At 31.7% G+C, this 15,533-nt stretch overlaps 1 protein-coding gene across 1 annotated transcript; it reads right to left on the bottom strand.

Moving 5' to 3' along the window:
* Positions 1-791: 791 nt before the first annotated feature.
* On the bottom strand, positions 792-2,462 carry LOC108330754 (uncharacterized). The gene has a single exon (XM_017565288.2). It carries the CDS (start codon positions 2,124-2,126, stop codon positions 1,140-1,142), a length of 987 nt encoding a protein of 328 aa, XP_017420777.1. The 5' UTR covers positions 2,127-2,462; the 3' UTR covers positions 792-1,139.
* Between the last annotated feature and the right edge of the window lie 13,071 nt (positions 2,463-15,533).

Here is a 15,533-nt window from a genome sequence, read left to right as displayed (position 1 = left end):
ATAAATACAATGGAATAGGATGGATATGAATAAAAATGTCATTCCATTGTTTGAATGTTTTATAATGGAATGCAACAAAATTTTCATTCTATTGTTCAGAAAAATTTCTCATGGAATGAGTTATAACTTTTTAATTCTCGCTTTCCAATCTATACAAACCAAAAAAATGAAACAATGCTTCCACCCTCTAGAATGACCAATCAAAACAGTCATTTTTCCCATGCCTCTCAAGGTTTGGCCGATTAGGCGAATTGACGGATCCTGATTTTGGAATAGAAAATTCCCCAGCATTTGCATTTCCTCTGTTTCTCAACATTGATGCCATGACCAACTGGTGAAAAAGTTGGAAATATCTACAAAGTTCGGTTTAAAAACACTAAATTTCAGTTGAACTTTATAGAAGCAATTCAGTTTTTTTCTGTAATTAAAAGTAGGCTCCGTGGTTTGGTGTCCATATATCATGATTTGTCGGGGCTTGCTTCCATTCAATGATGACAGATGTACTTGGGAAAACAATATACTAATACCAGCACCCTATCATTCATTGGTTTACACTAATATGCTGTCATGCATACATTTTGAGAAATAATTTAGAGGCTTGAGCTGATGTAGAATGAACATATTCTTCATGGGATCCACAACTCATGCAAATCCTAAACAGATAGACTATAATTTGTCTTTCATGGGATTCTAAAAGTAATTATGCTGGAAACCTCAGCAATAATAAAATGTGTGACCCTTTAAGATGTGATTATTCATATTCATCTATCAAACACGTTACAAAACGCAAGGAAACAAACAGCAGCTTTCGTATTATTCACAAGTAAAATATTGCCAATAAATATACAAGGTAGAGAGTTGGAATAAAAGGAAGACAGATTTTAAGAGCATAAAAGAAAGACATAAAAATAAAATGGTGAATCAATCTTCAGCTTCTAGCTTTTTCACATAGCTGAGCTGAGGTTCCTCTGATGAAAACCTTTGTGCCTTCAGAAGTTGCTCGACTTGGTTCGAGTAACATGAATGAATTTTTCAAAAGCATGCAAGACTGTTTAAATAACTTGAGTTCCTTCCCTTTTGTGAAGCATAAGAAAAACCTTAGGCCAAATTTATTACAAAGATATGCTACCTTATGTTACTTAAGGTAGTTCTTCAAAATTCTTGAATACCATGTAACCACAACTGTCCTCCTCTGTCGGGAAATCAATCATCGAAAACATCTTGTCTTCATGATCACCCCTCAACCCCATCTTGCAGAATTTGTAAAACATGCAGCTGACAATTGTGTCAATTATGATGAAAAGTGAGTACAAGTAAGCAATCAAAATGCCTTCTAAAACCGTAAAAGGCCATGATGACATTCCATAACTGTGATAGGCTCTTACAACCCTGAACTGGAACAAGGCCTCAATGGCTGCAAGGCCAACATTGGCAGGCAGTGCCAGGAACAAAGCCATTGATGTCTTTCCCCTTAGCATAACACAGGCCTTCAGAATTGCCATGAACCCCTTATGTTTCTCCATGCCAGATACAGTGAGTGCCATGTTGCAGATCACTAATGCATTGGCAAGGATCACAGAGAAGAGAACTGCAGCTGCAGCTGACATCAAACGTGTGCTACTTGGTGAAGAGTAACCAAATCCTTCAGCAAAGGTGAAGGCCAAAAACAGGAGGCAAAAGCAAGATGCATTTGCAGAGAGAATAAAGAAAGAATTGTAGATATAGGTCAGGAGGAGAGGCTTGTAATGGTATAGGGTGGAAGTGAAGGAAGGAGGAAAACTCGGTTTGTGTTGATTTAGAGATTGAATTACGGATGCTTTTGCAATGAGGAGAAATGTGAGAGTGAAAGGAAGGGTGAAGATTGAAGAAGTGATTGTTTGAGAAACCTTAAGGTTGAGAATGGCAAACAACTTTGATGAGGAAGGAAAGCCAGCAGCATCAAAGAGAGACTTCAGGTGACTGTGTATTTGAGGCAAGAGGGATGAAGAGGCTGGAACTAAAGCCTGTGATAGGAGTATTGATGCTGAGAAAGGAAGGGCCAGAAAAGCCACAGTTGATGAGAAAAAATGATAGTTTTGAAGAAAACTGTGAATTGATCTTCTCAGAATTCTGCATGAAACCTCCATTGGAATTGATCTTTTCCTTGCTCCTAGGAGAGAAAGAGAGAGAAGGTGAAGATTTGAGTGGCTTCTCAATTCTCAATAGGTGATGTTTGTTTCTTTTCTTCAAAGTTTTTTCTTTTGATTTTGCTCTTGATTTTTGAGGGTTGGTTGGAGAGTTTAAAGGAACGGATAGGCCAACAAAAAATAAACTAACTCCTAGCAAGGTGGAGTTGTTCAGGAATCTGAGACTTTGTTATTGGTTTCTTGAGAAAATTTATATTTTTGAATCTTGTTTGTGCAGTGAAGAACCCCACCAATAGGTTCATGAGAGGGCAAAGCAGAGCAGCATGTCCATGGCGTCACTGAGTTGATATATTAGCCTTTAGCAATAAGTGATTTGGTATGACAGCCTTTAAGTCTTTGTCTTGATTATGAAATGTCTCCTTACTTCAATTCCACATAATTCAGTCAGTACCTTATTATTGATGCCTAGAATACTCTTTTGCATCTCTAAGTAATATATTTAAATCATTCCAAATTGAATCATTCAATTTTTCCCCCTTATCTTCTAATTCAAGTGTCATTTTAAAAATAAAACCAAATAATTTATGGGTTTTACAAACTCAACATTAGAGTGCAAATATAAAATGAAATGATTCAAAGGTTATTATGCAATGACATTTTACATTATTAACTAATAAAAATCATCGTCATTATTATTATTATTATTATTATTTTATTATTATTATTATGACTTCCAATATAATTATTTTAAAAGTTAATTACTTTTTATAATAATTTATAATTGATTGATATTATAAAATTATTTTACATATTTGATTTATGACCTATTTTCTTAAAAATGAGATATTAGTTGACTTTTCATCTGTATCTATATATAAAAAAAAATTAATTTTTCCTATGATATCGTGAATTTTTCCTATGATAACGTGAACTGCAAGATATGATAACAAATATAAAAATAGCAAATACGACAGAAGCAAGAAAAGGTAACAAAAATGGTGTAACTTCTACTCCCATCAACAATTATTATTTGAAATAATAATAAGAAGAAAAAAAGAATATCTTAATAACACATAAAATCTTGACCGTCAATTACATGAAATAACATTATGGATGGATGTGATGTGAGTTGGGGAAGAAGTTGAACTGTATTGGTAACCAATGAGAAGAAAGCATGGTGATTTATTGCTGATTTCTGGTGCAAGCATCATTCAGTTGGTGAACTATGTACTAATGTAGTTTGACTTTGGTAGTTAGAGGGTTTTCCATTTGGGATAAGACCTTATCATAATATGATTTCAATTGATTTGGTATCGTATAATAATAATAATAAATAATAATAAAATAGTTTAATTAAAAAAGTTTTATTAGTATTTTAATTTTGGTGTTCTACCACCTTATTCCCTTGCTGAGGTGGCAACATATTTGGTGACATTCTAACTGAAATTTAATTGTAATTAGGTGATCAAAGACAATAATGACAATATGGAAGGTTTTGTAATCAAGAATTCTCTTTTCTTTTTTCCTTCTTCTGCATGCCGTATAAAAGAGAAAACGTAAGAAGACAAAAAAAGAAATAATAGAAGCATTATAATTAAAAAAATGTATATATACATATATAAATGTCGGTTCCTTTTCTTAATTATAATATGGTTGAAATTAATTTTATCAAATCTTATTCTAAATATATCTTAATGAGTTTTCATAGTGGTTACAAATAATTGATGTAGCCAATATTTAATATTTATTGTATATACATATATTTCACAACTTCAACGTCATTTTTTTCTTCTAATTTTTAATTATGGAAATTTTAATTATAAGTCTACCCAAACTTCCGAATACTCTATCCAAATTTGATGTTGTAGTACAAATAATAGAATAACTTTTAAAAAATAAAGTGGGGATTACCTAACTTGTAAAGCTATCTCTTTCGGCATTACAAAATAAAACATGGATAACTTTTCTCTTGTTTATGTAATTTTGGGATTCATTTTAATGGAGTTAGTGTATTTATCTTATTCTTTTCTTCTTACGGAAATTCACTTTTAAAAAGATATTATGTATTGTTTAATATGGGACTAGTATATTTATGTGCACATTTGATAAGATGGGTAGGAATAAAAGAAATATCATTATGATATTTTAAGTAGTCTGACAATATAATTAATATTTATATTTTTTGAATAAAAACTTAGAAGTGGTATAACTTCTAAGTTTTCTATAAAAACTTAGAAATTGTCATTAGAATTATTACGACTCGGTCTATTATTAGATAATACATTTGATTTTATGATAACATGTTTTCTTTTGTTACATATTTATTATCTATTTAAATATGTGTATGCCTATCTTTTCATTAATTTTAATAAGCATTTATGTTTATATAAAATTTTCTATAAGTAAATATGATTAAATGATCTAACAACTCTAACATAGTTAATAAAGAAAAATATTACAATATAATTTTTTTTAATTATAAGATTAATCATTGATAATAATCGTATTGCTTAAATTAATTAATCATTTAAATACAATATATTAAATTAAGTGCAATCCATCCCAATATATAGTGATCATATTCATGCATGCATTAAAAGTATATATAGAGTGTTTATATGATGACGTAACAATGAAATATATAATTTGTGATGTTATATCTTTAATTTTATATTTTCAACACAAGCAAAAAGAAATCATATTTCCTATCAGAAAATATAAATTATTTTTATTATATCTAATAGTTTCACTAAATATTTCTTTTATTTTGTTGAGACGTCTTTCAAAATAAATCCATGATAAATAAAACTCTAAAATATATAAAATTATGATTAAAATCTATGAAAATTAACCGTTTTTAAAAATAAAATTGTAATAGACAATACCATAAAGTAAATATTATTATAATGTATATGATTAAAATTTATAGAAAGTAACATTGGATAATTTAATTTTCTCCTGAGTCTTGTACAATGTTTTCTATTCAAGTTAAAGTTAATTTAATTCAAGAAAAGCAATGACACGTAATCTTAAATTCAATTCAAATATATGTGATTGAAACAGTTTCACCAAACAATGTCAATTACACTTTAAGAACATAAAAATTAAAAAATAAATCTCAACCAAGAAATCAAGAAACAAATTAACACTAAGAAGAAAATTAGAAAATTAACCAAGAAATCTAGAAAGTCATAAAAAAGAAATAAAGTGCAAAAAAAACTGAATTACAATATTAGAAAGCAACTATATTAAAGACAGGAAGAAATCAATTAGAATCTAAAATGGAAATAGAAATGGATTAAAATTGTTGAGTCTGAATTTGCTCGAAATGTAGAAGAAACCTTAAAAAGAAGTATGAAAGTAGAGAGAAAAGTAGGTAGTGAGTAAAGAAAATTAAAAGTAGATATTGAGTAATTGTATATAATCCTAGTATACAATATTACACAAGACTCATACAACCTAATCATTTGAGTTTGTCCTTCACTTGTTCACTTTTTCCAAATTTGCATGATTTTCCTTTGCAAATGGATTGTTGATTCAGTTGGTTATTGTTATCTAAACTACTTTTAATAGATGAAACTACATATGAACTAAAAATAAGAGTGAAATTATACAAATAAATCATTATTTAATTATAGTTTGGAGAGTGAAGCTTTTACAAATATAGAACATTCTCCCTATATCATTTATAAGTTGTTATATGATTAAATATATTTAATTTTCGCTCTGGAAATTAAATTTTTATTTTTCTAAAATTTTTGAAATACAAAACACTATCGAAGAACACATATTAAATTGTACTTAGTCTTTAATATTTTTGTATAAATTAAATTGAAGATTTAGAGATTTCAATTGTAAAACAGAATAAGAAACTAAATTTGAAAATTAACAAGATGAAAAACGAATCAATCACAATTCAAACAATAATTTGAAAATTATAGTTTTCTAAATATTCAATCTAAATTTAAATAATTAACTGATTCAACTAAAATAATTTATAAGAATTAAATCTCAATATTTTTTAAATCTAATTTGTATTAACTTATCAAATAAAGATTTAATTTATTCTTAATTTGAATTCTAATTTCAGAAATCAAGATCAGAGAAGAGAAAAACAAACTACGAATGAAAAAAAATCGATGAAAAACTTAACTAGGCTTGTTTGATTTTGTTTTTCTAATTGATCCTAGAGATCCAATTTTCCATTACTTAATATTAGAAATGCAACAGGAAAGACAAAAGTGAAAATAAAGAGAAAAGAGAGAGGATGAAAAACTGAAACTTTGAAAGTTTTTGTCAAATGAACTTTATCTATTTATTAGTCTTATATAGATTCTGAAAACTGAAATAAAAGTGAGCCTAATCATAGGCTCAAATCAAGTGTATAAGTTCAACTACAAAGTACAAATTAATACAAGGAAAATCAAATTCTAGGATTCTTTAAAAAAAAATTAGTAAATTTGTCTGAACTTCTAAGAATCATAGAAATATAGGTATCAAAATCTAACAAATCGTATATTTATTTTAAAGTCTTTGTAAATAAAGAATTCAATGCAACAAATGTTAGCAAAAATAATATATAAAATGTAACTTCCTCCCAAGGGAAAAAAAACTCTATTTTATTAATAACGGTTACATTTTCAAAAGGCAGTACGAAAATCATTTTGAAAGCCACATCGTATCTGTGTATATCAGAACTTATAAGTTCCTTTACCAATTATTTTCGGCTTAGACTTGGAGTATATGTGTACTATACAGATCGATCAGTCTATACATCCCTGTCAGTCTACGCATCTCAAATCGATCAACCACATGAAAAGCCAACCTGGAATCCCAAAACAACGTTAGCCAAACGATCATCAACTGACTGGTAAACCGTTCAATATTTTGCACATTAAAGAATCCATGTTTTGATTAAAAAGGTAAAAACATGCTTAGGAGCCAACTTTAATAAAAAAATCTGCTTCAAAACCTATAAATACAAAAGTAAGGTAAGGAGGTAGGCTATTGCATTTATTGGACATTTAAATCTTAACTGTGATAACTTATTGGTATAATTGAAAAATTGACTTTGTATCTTTATCAGGTACCACCCCCTCGGACTTGGACGACTTTAAAGAGGAAGATTTGATAAGACATTGAGGAAAATAAACAATATATACCAAGATAAGTGACACAAAGTGTGAAGATATAATTCTCGACTACTCGAAACATAAAAAGAAAATTATGGACAAATCAATAACAAAAAGTCGGATAAGTTAAAAAAAAATTACACAAGAAAAATACAAATAAAATTAATGTTTAGAAAAATTTCTAAAAATTGCATAAAATATAAATATATGATAGAAGTGAGAAATGAGACTATAAATTTGAGCCCAAAATAAGATGAATTAATTACTTACAAATTGAACAAGTATGCTTTTGAATGAAAAATTACATTCTACATAAGATTGTTATTTGGTTGGATGAACTTTCTACTTTTGCACGTCTTAAATCAATCTATATATTTTGGACTGATTAAATTAGTTCATCTCATAAGACTTTGTCTCATTTCACTTATGAATAAAATTTAAATGGTATATTAAAAAGACCACACGACAAATATTTATAAAGATATATGGACTAAGGTTAGTCATTGTTATCTCTCGACAAGTGTAACCGAATCGTATCAAGTAATAAAACTGGTAAGACCAAGTATCGTTTTTTCAAAGGACTCACGGCCTAGACAGTTATGTAATTTGTTGATTATCTAAGACTTGTAAAACCAATTCTTTGAGATTTCAAATGCAAATACTAAAAAGTAAATATGAATGCATGTATTGATCAATGAGAAAGAAGAAGCAAAACACGTTAATTGAAATATATGATGAGTATGTTGTTGGGGTTTATCAATTTCATCCTATCCACTCTCATGTATTTAAGAATTCATATTTCATCATTAATGTTAATGTCACTCTCTAAATTACCTTAAACCCGATGTCTCGGCGAAGAAAGCCTAATCACAATCATTAGTTTACAATGTCTTGTCTCCCTAGCAATTATTCATGCATTAAAAAGCACGGAAGCTTAAAGGCAATCAACCATCATATTCCTATGTCTATGTTTATACTACTATTGGGAGAGATTCCTCAGGTCTAGATTTCCCCGTATGTGTCCATATTGAAAAAATCATTAATCATGCAATAGAATGAGTTAAACAAAGAAGGCATTGAGCAAAGAGGAAAAACCCTAACAATTAATGAAAGAAAACATATATATTAAAGAACAAATTCAATACATGAGAGTTTCAAAGGATTACATTGATTTTCCAACAACAAGAAAGGTTTAGTTCACCATATTAATGGTGAAACTAGATGAAAAGCAATGAAATAATGAAAGATAGAACCTTAGAAAGTTGATAAAGGAGCCTTAGCATCCAAAATCCTCCTCCAAGGGGTGAAAGAGTGTGTTTCTGCTTCGTTCCAGCCAAAGATGATTGACCTAGGTCTACTAAACCCTTATATATTATTCTAAAAATTACAGAAAAGTAAGCCCAAGCCCATAAAAATGGCGTTCAGCGGTAAATAACGCTCAGTGGTAAGTGCGCGTCTTCAGTTTTGCCCCTCAGCTGCATTTTTGTCCCTCAGCGATGACTACGAGACCTCAAAAACACCGCTCAGCGGATATTACCGCTAAGCGGCACTCACGTCGTCTCTTTTTGTGCACTTTTCACTTCCTTTTCTGATTCCAATTTCTTCCTACTTCACTTCTTACATCCAATTCATCTTAAAACCTGCAAAAACAAGAGAAACCAAGCATAAAACCCATCCAACTCTCTTATTTCAAAAACATAAGCAAAAACATGATTCCAAGCTAGTTTCTAAGTCATAAAGGTTGTCTTTAAGGTCAATTTTAAGTATAAAAATAACAGTTTTTCAACTGTTATCACAACCCCAAACTTAGAACTTTGCTTGTCCTCAAGCAAACAAGATGTAACTCAATCTTTCACCAATCCACACAATGGTTCACCACATTCAAAACTCCTTCTTTCAAGACAAGTACGTACTCAAATTAGCTCATCACAAAGACTTTAATCAAGATGTGCATATTCTTTAGTGTTCACGCAATCACAACAAATGTTATTTTCATGAATGATCAATCAACTAAGCATAGATGTTCTTATGTGTTCATGGAATCTTTCCTTACTAGATAAAGTGTTTCACTCAAACACACAAGTGTATAAGAGGTCACTCATTCACTCTACTATCACAATGTCACATGAATTAAATTTGCCTTTCATTTAACCATAATCAAACACATTCACAAGCAAGTATCATCACAAGGGCTTTTCTATGGCTTATAATGTGGCTGGGCTAACAAGAAAATTGGTTTTTCTGGATCACAAAATCCTTGAGTTAAGTGAATCATCTAAACACAACCATTCTTCTTTCTTCCCAACTTTCTTTTGCATTGAGCCTTTCTCTTTTTCTTTCTTTTCTTTTTACTCTTTCTTTTAATTTTCACATGCTTAACTCAATGCTTCTCATATTCCCTTTTTTAAACCACCCAACAACCCCAAACTTGAACATTTATCAATACCACAAGATATCTTCAACACAACTCAAGGTAAAGCTTTTCAAAAAGGGTTTTCTATCATGTTCAAAGCTAAGGGTTCAAAGGATAGAACACATTGTGCTCTCTTTTATTGGGCTAAAATCATGCATTTGGCTAATAAAGGGTAACAACAGATGGCCTTGATCATATGATACAAACAAGCAAGTGATTCAATCATAGAAACCTGGGCAAAGTCATTCATGCTTTCAATGTAATAGCATTCAATCACAAAAACTCTGGAGCTCAAACCTCACATATAGGCTCATTTAACCATTCCACATACACATTCTGCTTAGCATCATAATCACAATCACAACATAACCATCACCTGTATCTCAGCATATAGTGCACAATCTCAATATCAATGAATATCAAAGCATCATCAAATAATACTCATCATGCATAAGTCACAAGCAAACCATCATAACAGACACAGTTTCAAATTGTGTACATCAAACCCTATTCTACTAACAGAAGCAAATAAGTTCAATAGTACAAAATAAAAGATAGAAAAGATCATGTTCTAGTAATGATAACATCCATCAGTATATGTTATCTCATCCCATGTTGTCATCTGTATCTTCCTCCTCTACATCATCCTCCGCATCTTCAAATGCGTCCTCCTCATCATCATCTTCATCATCATCCATAGCTGAAGCTTCAGCTGCTCTAACTCTACTGCTCTAAGCTTGCTCCTCTGGTCATGCTACCACATTATGAAACTCATCCATAGTCCACTTGTGTGCTGGGGATGTATCATACATCCCAATAATCATCTCAACTATGGCCACCTACCCTCTGTGGATCGACTTCATCTGAGCATTTATAAGGGACATGTACATGTCCCTCATCTGAAATGGCTCTGCCTCATGAATCTCTACAGATGCCTGACCCTATGGTGGTCCTCTTCCTCTATGAGGACGGCGTGGTGGCACTGGCTGAGCTGCCTCATCACCTCCACAGTACTGTTTGTAATAGGCCTCATCAATAGCTTTCCTTGGCCCCTCAAATGGTGGAGCACAGATATTCACTCAAGCTAGCTCACATAGGTGTGTGATCAAAGAAGGATGTCCCAAAGGTGCCTTGTTGTTCATAGTGTTGGCACACACCTGTATCTCATTGGCTATTACCTGGCCAATGTTAATGCTCAACCCTCTTAGCACACAGTACAACAGAAGTGCCCTGCTAACAGTGATATCTGAGACATGGGAGGACGACTGAATGTTTGCATGAGAGAATGCCATCCAATATTTTGCCAGAGTAGTCAAATCAGTTCTCCTAATATTCACCACTGCACCATTTCTGTTTCTATGAAAATGCCTTCCAAGCACACACAGTACACTCTCTACATCTTTAAAATCTGTTCCTTCCTCCATATTGAGAACGAACTGACACTGCTCACCAACTCATTCAGTATCTAAAAATTTATTGATAGAGTTAGGATCATACCGAATGGTGTGGCCTCTAACATAGCTCAAGTAATCCTCAGCATGATGATCACTCATCCTCCTTGTGTTGGTGTAAAATTCATTCACCACTGCTATGTTAGCTGGTGTAGGGTAAGTGGCTAGCCTCCTCCAGTTCCTACTCACCATTTGCTCTCCGAACTGAGGAGCTAAATCAGGAATTAATCCAGCTTTTCTTTCCATTAGGAGCCTCCTATCTTGAATAATCTTGAGGTGTTTCACATGTTTGCGGGAAAGGAACTTGCTAGAATGGGTGCGTTCTGGTTCCTTATCCTTCCTCTTGGTTCCTATAGTCTTGTATCTCTTGCCAGATGAGGAGGTCATCCCTACATCAAACACAATTCACAAAATCACAAGACATGTTGTTGATCATTAGTAAACCACAAACAACACCCCAAAACCATGCCAAATCACCGCTAAGGGCTAACAGAGCCCCTCAGCGCAACTTATGCATCAAACCAGCAAGCAAAAGAGCCAAAAAAATCACCTCTTCCAGAATCGCGCTCAGGGGAAATTTCCGCTGAGCGAGGATTCTGCAAATTTTGAAAACCTTGCTTTTAACACTTCCTAACTCCACCCTCATACAATATTTCTAGTTCCATATCCAAATCAAGCATTTTAATCGATTCAATCAGCAATTAATTCAATAAATCATGCATAAAAATCAAAATCCCTAAAGAATCATGCTTAAACAACCATGTTCATATCAATTCATGCTTTCAAGAACCCTAGAATGAAAATTGCTTGAACTTACTTGGGTGGAGATGCTAGATGAATGAAAAATGCTCTAGAAATTTGAAGAAATCATCCCCCAACAGTAATGCTCTCACCAAACCCCAAACTTGGATGGAACCCTAGTGAGAAAGTGAGTGGAAGAGAGGTTTTGTAAAGAGGGAAGAGGGAAAAAGTGTGGAGAACTCTTGATAAAGTGTTAAAGAGTGTATGGGAAGAAGAAAATATGAAAATAGAGGTAAAGCTGCAGCCTAGGGTATAAAAATACCCTAATGGGCCCTACTCCCGCTGAGCCCAAATGGACCAAACAGTCAAACCCAAATCTGTAGTGTTACCGCTCAGCGGAAATTACCGTTGAGCGGCACTTGCGTGACTTATTCTCCTTCTTCCTAGCTCGCCCTAGGTGTCTTATACTAATGCCTCTCACTCACTCCATGCACTTAAGTTCTCACAACACTCAAACATTCCATCCCTATGATGCAACTAAAATAGAATCAAAACAAACAACAAAAATAAAGTCAATCAACTGGGTTGCCTCCCAGGTAGCGCTTGTTTAACGTCACGAGCCTGACCCAAAATCCACCAACACTCATCAGTAGGTGTAACAAACCTAGTATCCTTCAGTAGATACTTAAACACCTAGCATCCATCAGTAGATGCTATACCCAAAAGTCTCAACATAAAAATATCCAAAATTTATAAAATTAAATTAACCAAAAATAAAAACTAAAGAAATTAATGTTCTCAAATCACTGGGATGCCTCCCAGCAAGCGCTCAAGTTCTTTTTTTTCTTCTTTTTGCTGAATTTCTTCAAGAATTTGATAAAACCAACAACATGTTTGCATGTCTCAATCATAGGAATTTTAATCTCCAATTTCTTGCAGATTTCTATAAAGCACTTAAATTCTTTTTCCTTCCTATGATACTTCTTTGGATGATATGATTCCTTCTTCTTTCCTCTCATCCTCTTTTTCTTACTTTTCTTCTCCCTTAATTTTCTTTTTTTCTTTTCTCTTACTTTCTTCTTCCCTTATCTTTTTCCACTCAACTTCTTTATTTTCACACACATTCTCTGTTTTTCTTTTCTCTCAACCACTTCTTTTTCTTTCTTTTCATCTTTATCTTTCTCACTCAACCTTTCTGTTTCTTTTTCCTCTATCTTTTCCTTATCTCTCTATCTTTTCCTTATCAAAAATCTTGTCACTTCCAGTGATAATGGCTTGACATTCCTCCCTAGGGTTAACTTCAGTATCAACCCCTAAATCTTCAAATTTCTCAATTAAGTGACCAATCTGCATCTCCATCCTTTTGAATGTTACTTCAATGCTTTTCTGAGTGGAGATGGACTCTTGCATAAATTGTTGAAAGGTGTCATCCAAACTTTCTGATAGAGAGAGTTGTTGTTGTCATTGTTATTGTGGTTGGTTCTCAAATTGTCCGGCAACTTGCCAAAATTGACTTTGATCCATGCTTGAGTGAGGTTCCCACTAGTGGTTGAGATTACCTTGGTAGAATTGAGTGCTCATATAGTTAAATTCTTGTCTGAATTGCATCCTGCAAGCATTAGGCACAAAACCCTAGAAAACATTTGTTAGCACAAAAAAGATAAAAAAATAAAAAGATAGAATTGAAAAGATAAGAAGATAGAAATAAAATCCAAAAAGATCAAAAGATAAATATAAAAAAAACAAAAAGATAGAAAGATAAAAATAAATCAAGTCGAAGTTAATCAATAATCACACAAATTGAATAGTTAAACCACGAGTCCCCGACAACGGCGCCAAAAACTTATTATCCCTCGGCAAGTGTAACCGAATCGTATCAAGTAATAAAACTGGTAAGACCAAGTATCGTTTTCCCAAAAGACTCACGACCTAGACAATTATGTAATTTTTTGATTATCTAAGACTTGTAAAACCAATTCTTTGAGATTTCAAATGCAAATACTAAAAAGTAAATATGAATACATATTGATCAATGAGAAAGAAGAAGAAAAACACGTGAATTGAAATATATAATGAGTATGTTGTTGGGGTTTATCAATTTCATCCTATCCACTCTCATTTATTCAAGAATTCATCTTTCATCATTAATGTTAATGCCACTCTCTAAATTACCTTAAACCCGATGTCTCGACGAAGAAAACCTAATCACAATCACTAGTTTACAATGTCTTGTCTCCCTAACAATTATTCATGCATTAAAAAGCACATAAGCTTAAAGGCAACCAACCATCATATTCCTATGTCTAGGTTTATACTACTATTGGGAGAGATTCCACAGGTCTAGATTTCCCCGTATGTGTCCATATCGACAAAATCAATAATCATGCAATAGAATGAGTTAAGCAAAGCATGCATTGAGCAAAGAGAAAAAACTCTAACAATTAATGAAAGAAAACATATATATTAAAGAACAAATTCAATACATGAGAGTTTCAAAGGATTACATTGATTCCCCAACAACAAGAAAGGTTTAGTTCACCATATTCATGGTGAAACTAGATGAAAAGCAATGAAAGAATGGAAGATAGAACCCTAGAAAGTTGATAAAGGAGCCTTAGCATCCAAAATCCTCCTCCAAGGGGTGAAAGAATGTGTTTTTGCTTCGTTCCAGCCAAAGATGATTGCCCCTCAGCTCAGCGATAAGTGCATGTCTTCAGTTTTGCCCCTCAATTGCATTTTTGTCCCTCAGCGGTGACTACAGGACCTCAAAAACACCGCTCAGCAGTAATTTCCGCTAAGCAGCACTCGCGTCTTCTCTTTTTGTGCACTTTTCACTTCCTTTTCTGATTTCAATTTCTTCCTACTTCACTTCTTTCATCCAATTCATCTTAAAACCTGCAAAAACAAGAGAAACCAAGTATAAAACCCATCCAACTCTATTATTTCAAAAACATAAGCAAAAGCATGATTCCAAACTAGTTTCTAAGTCATAAAGGTTGTCTTTAAGGTCAATTTTAAGTATAAAAATAATAGTTTTTCAACTGTTATCAATCTGAGTTTTTTTTAACATGTTGATTATTTTATTTTATTCTTAATAATATATTTATAATAATATTCAAAAGTTTTCTGATTAAATTAATATTGATTTAACTAATGCTATATCTTGATTATATTCATGGGTAATGTATTCCTGAATATTATGTAATTTAGTTTTTTTTTAATTTTATAAAATTGTGTGTATTTTTATTTAATTTTGATATAAGAAAATGTTTATGTTATATTAACACTATTTTATAAAAACAATAACTTATTTGATTTTTTTTATAGATTATTATCTTTAGAAAAAATCATTTCTTTGTAAATTTATATTTTAGATGTCAAAGTTAAAAACTTATTTGTATATAATCTTTTTTAAATAGTTTATCAAAATAAATTCATAAAAAAATTTAAAACACAAAAGAATTAAAAGAAAATGTGCTTTTATAATTGAATTTTCAACTTATAAAAAATGACTTATCAAAACATTTTTTTTGTTATAAAACTAATTTGTATATATTTATATTTAAAGAAAAAATGATATTAGTAAAATATCATGCGAAAACTTAAAAATTATTGAAAAAAAACAAATAAAAAGTAATTAAAAATGCATTAAAAATGAACTAATTTAGTT

Source organism: Vigna angularis, chromosome 4 (genome assembly GCF_016808095.1).
Source record: "Vigna angularis cultivar LongXiaoDou No.4 chromosome 4, ASM1680809v1, whole genome shotgun sequence".
NCBI lineage: Eukaryota > Viridiplantae > Streptophyta > Magnoliopsida > Fabales > Fabaceae > Vigna > Vigna angularis.
The sequence above is the reverse complement of the archived record's forward strand: the minus strand, read 5'-3'. Positions and strand labels throughout refer to the sequence as shown.

What these genes read in the sequence shown, in the direction of transcription:
- LOC108330754 (XM_017565288.2), bottom strand. Translation starts at nt 2,126, where the DNA reads ATGGAGGTTTCATGCAGAATTCTGAGAAGATCAATTCACAGTTTTCTT.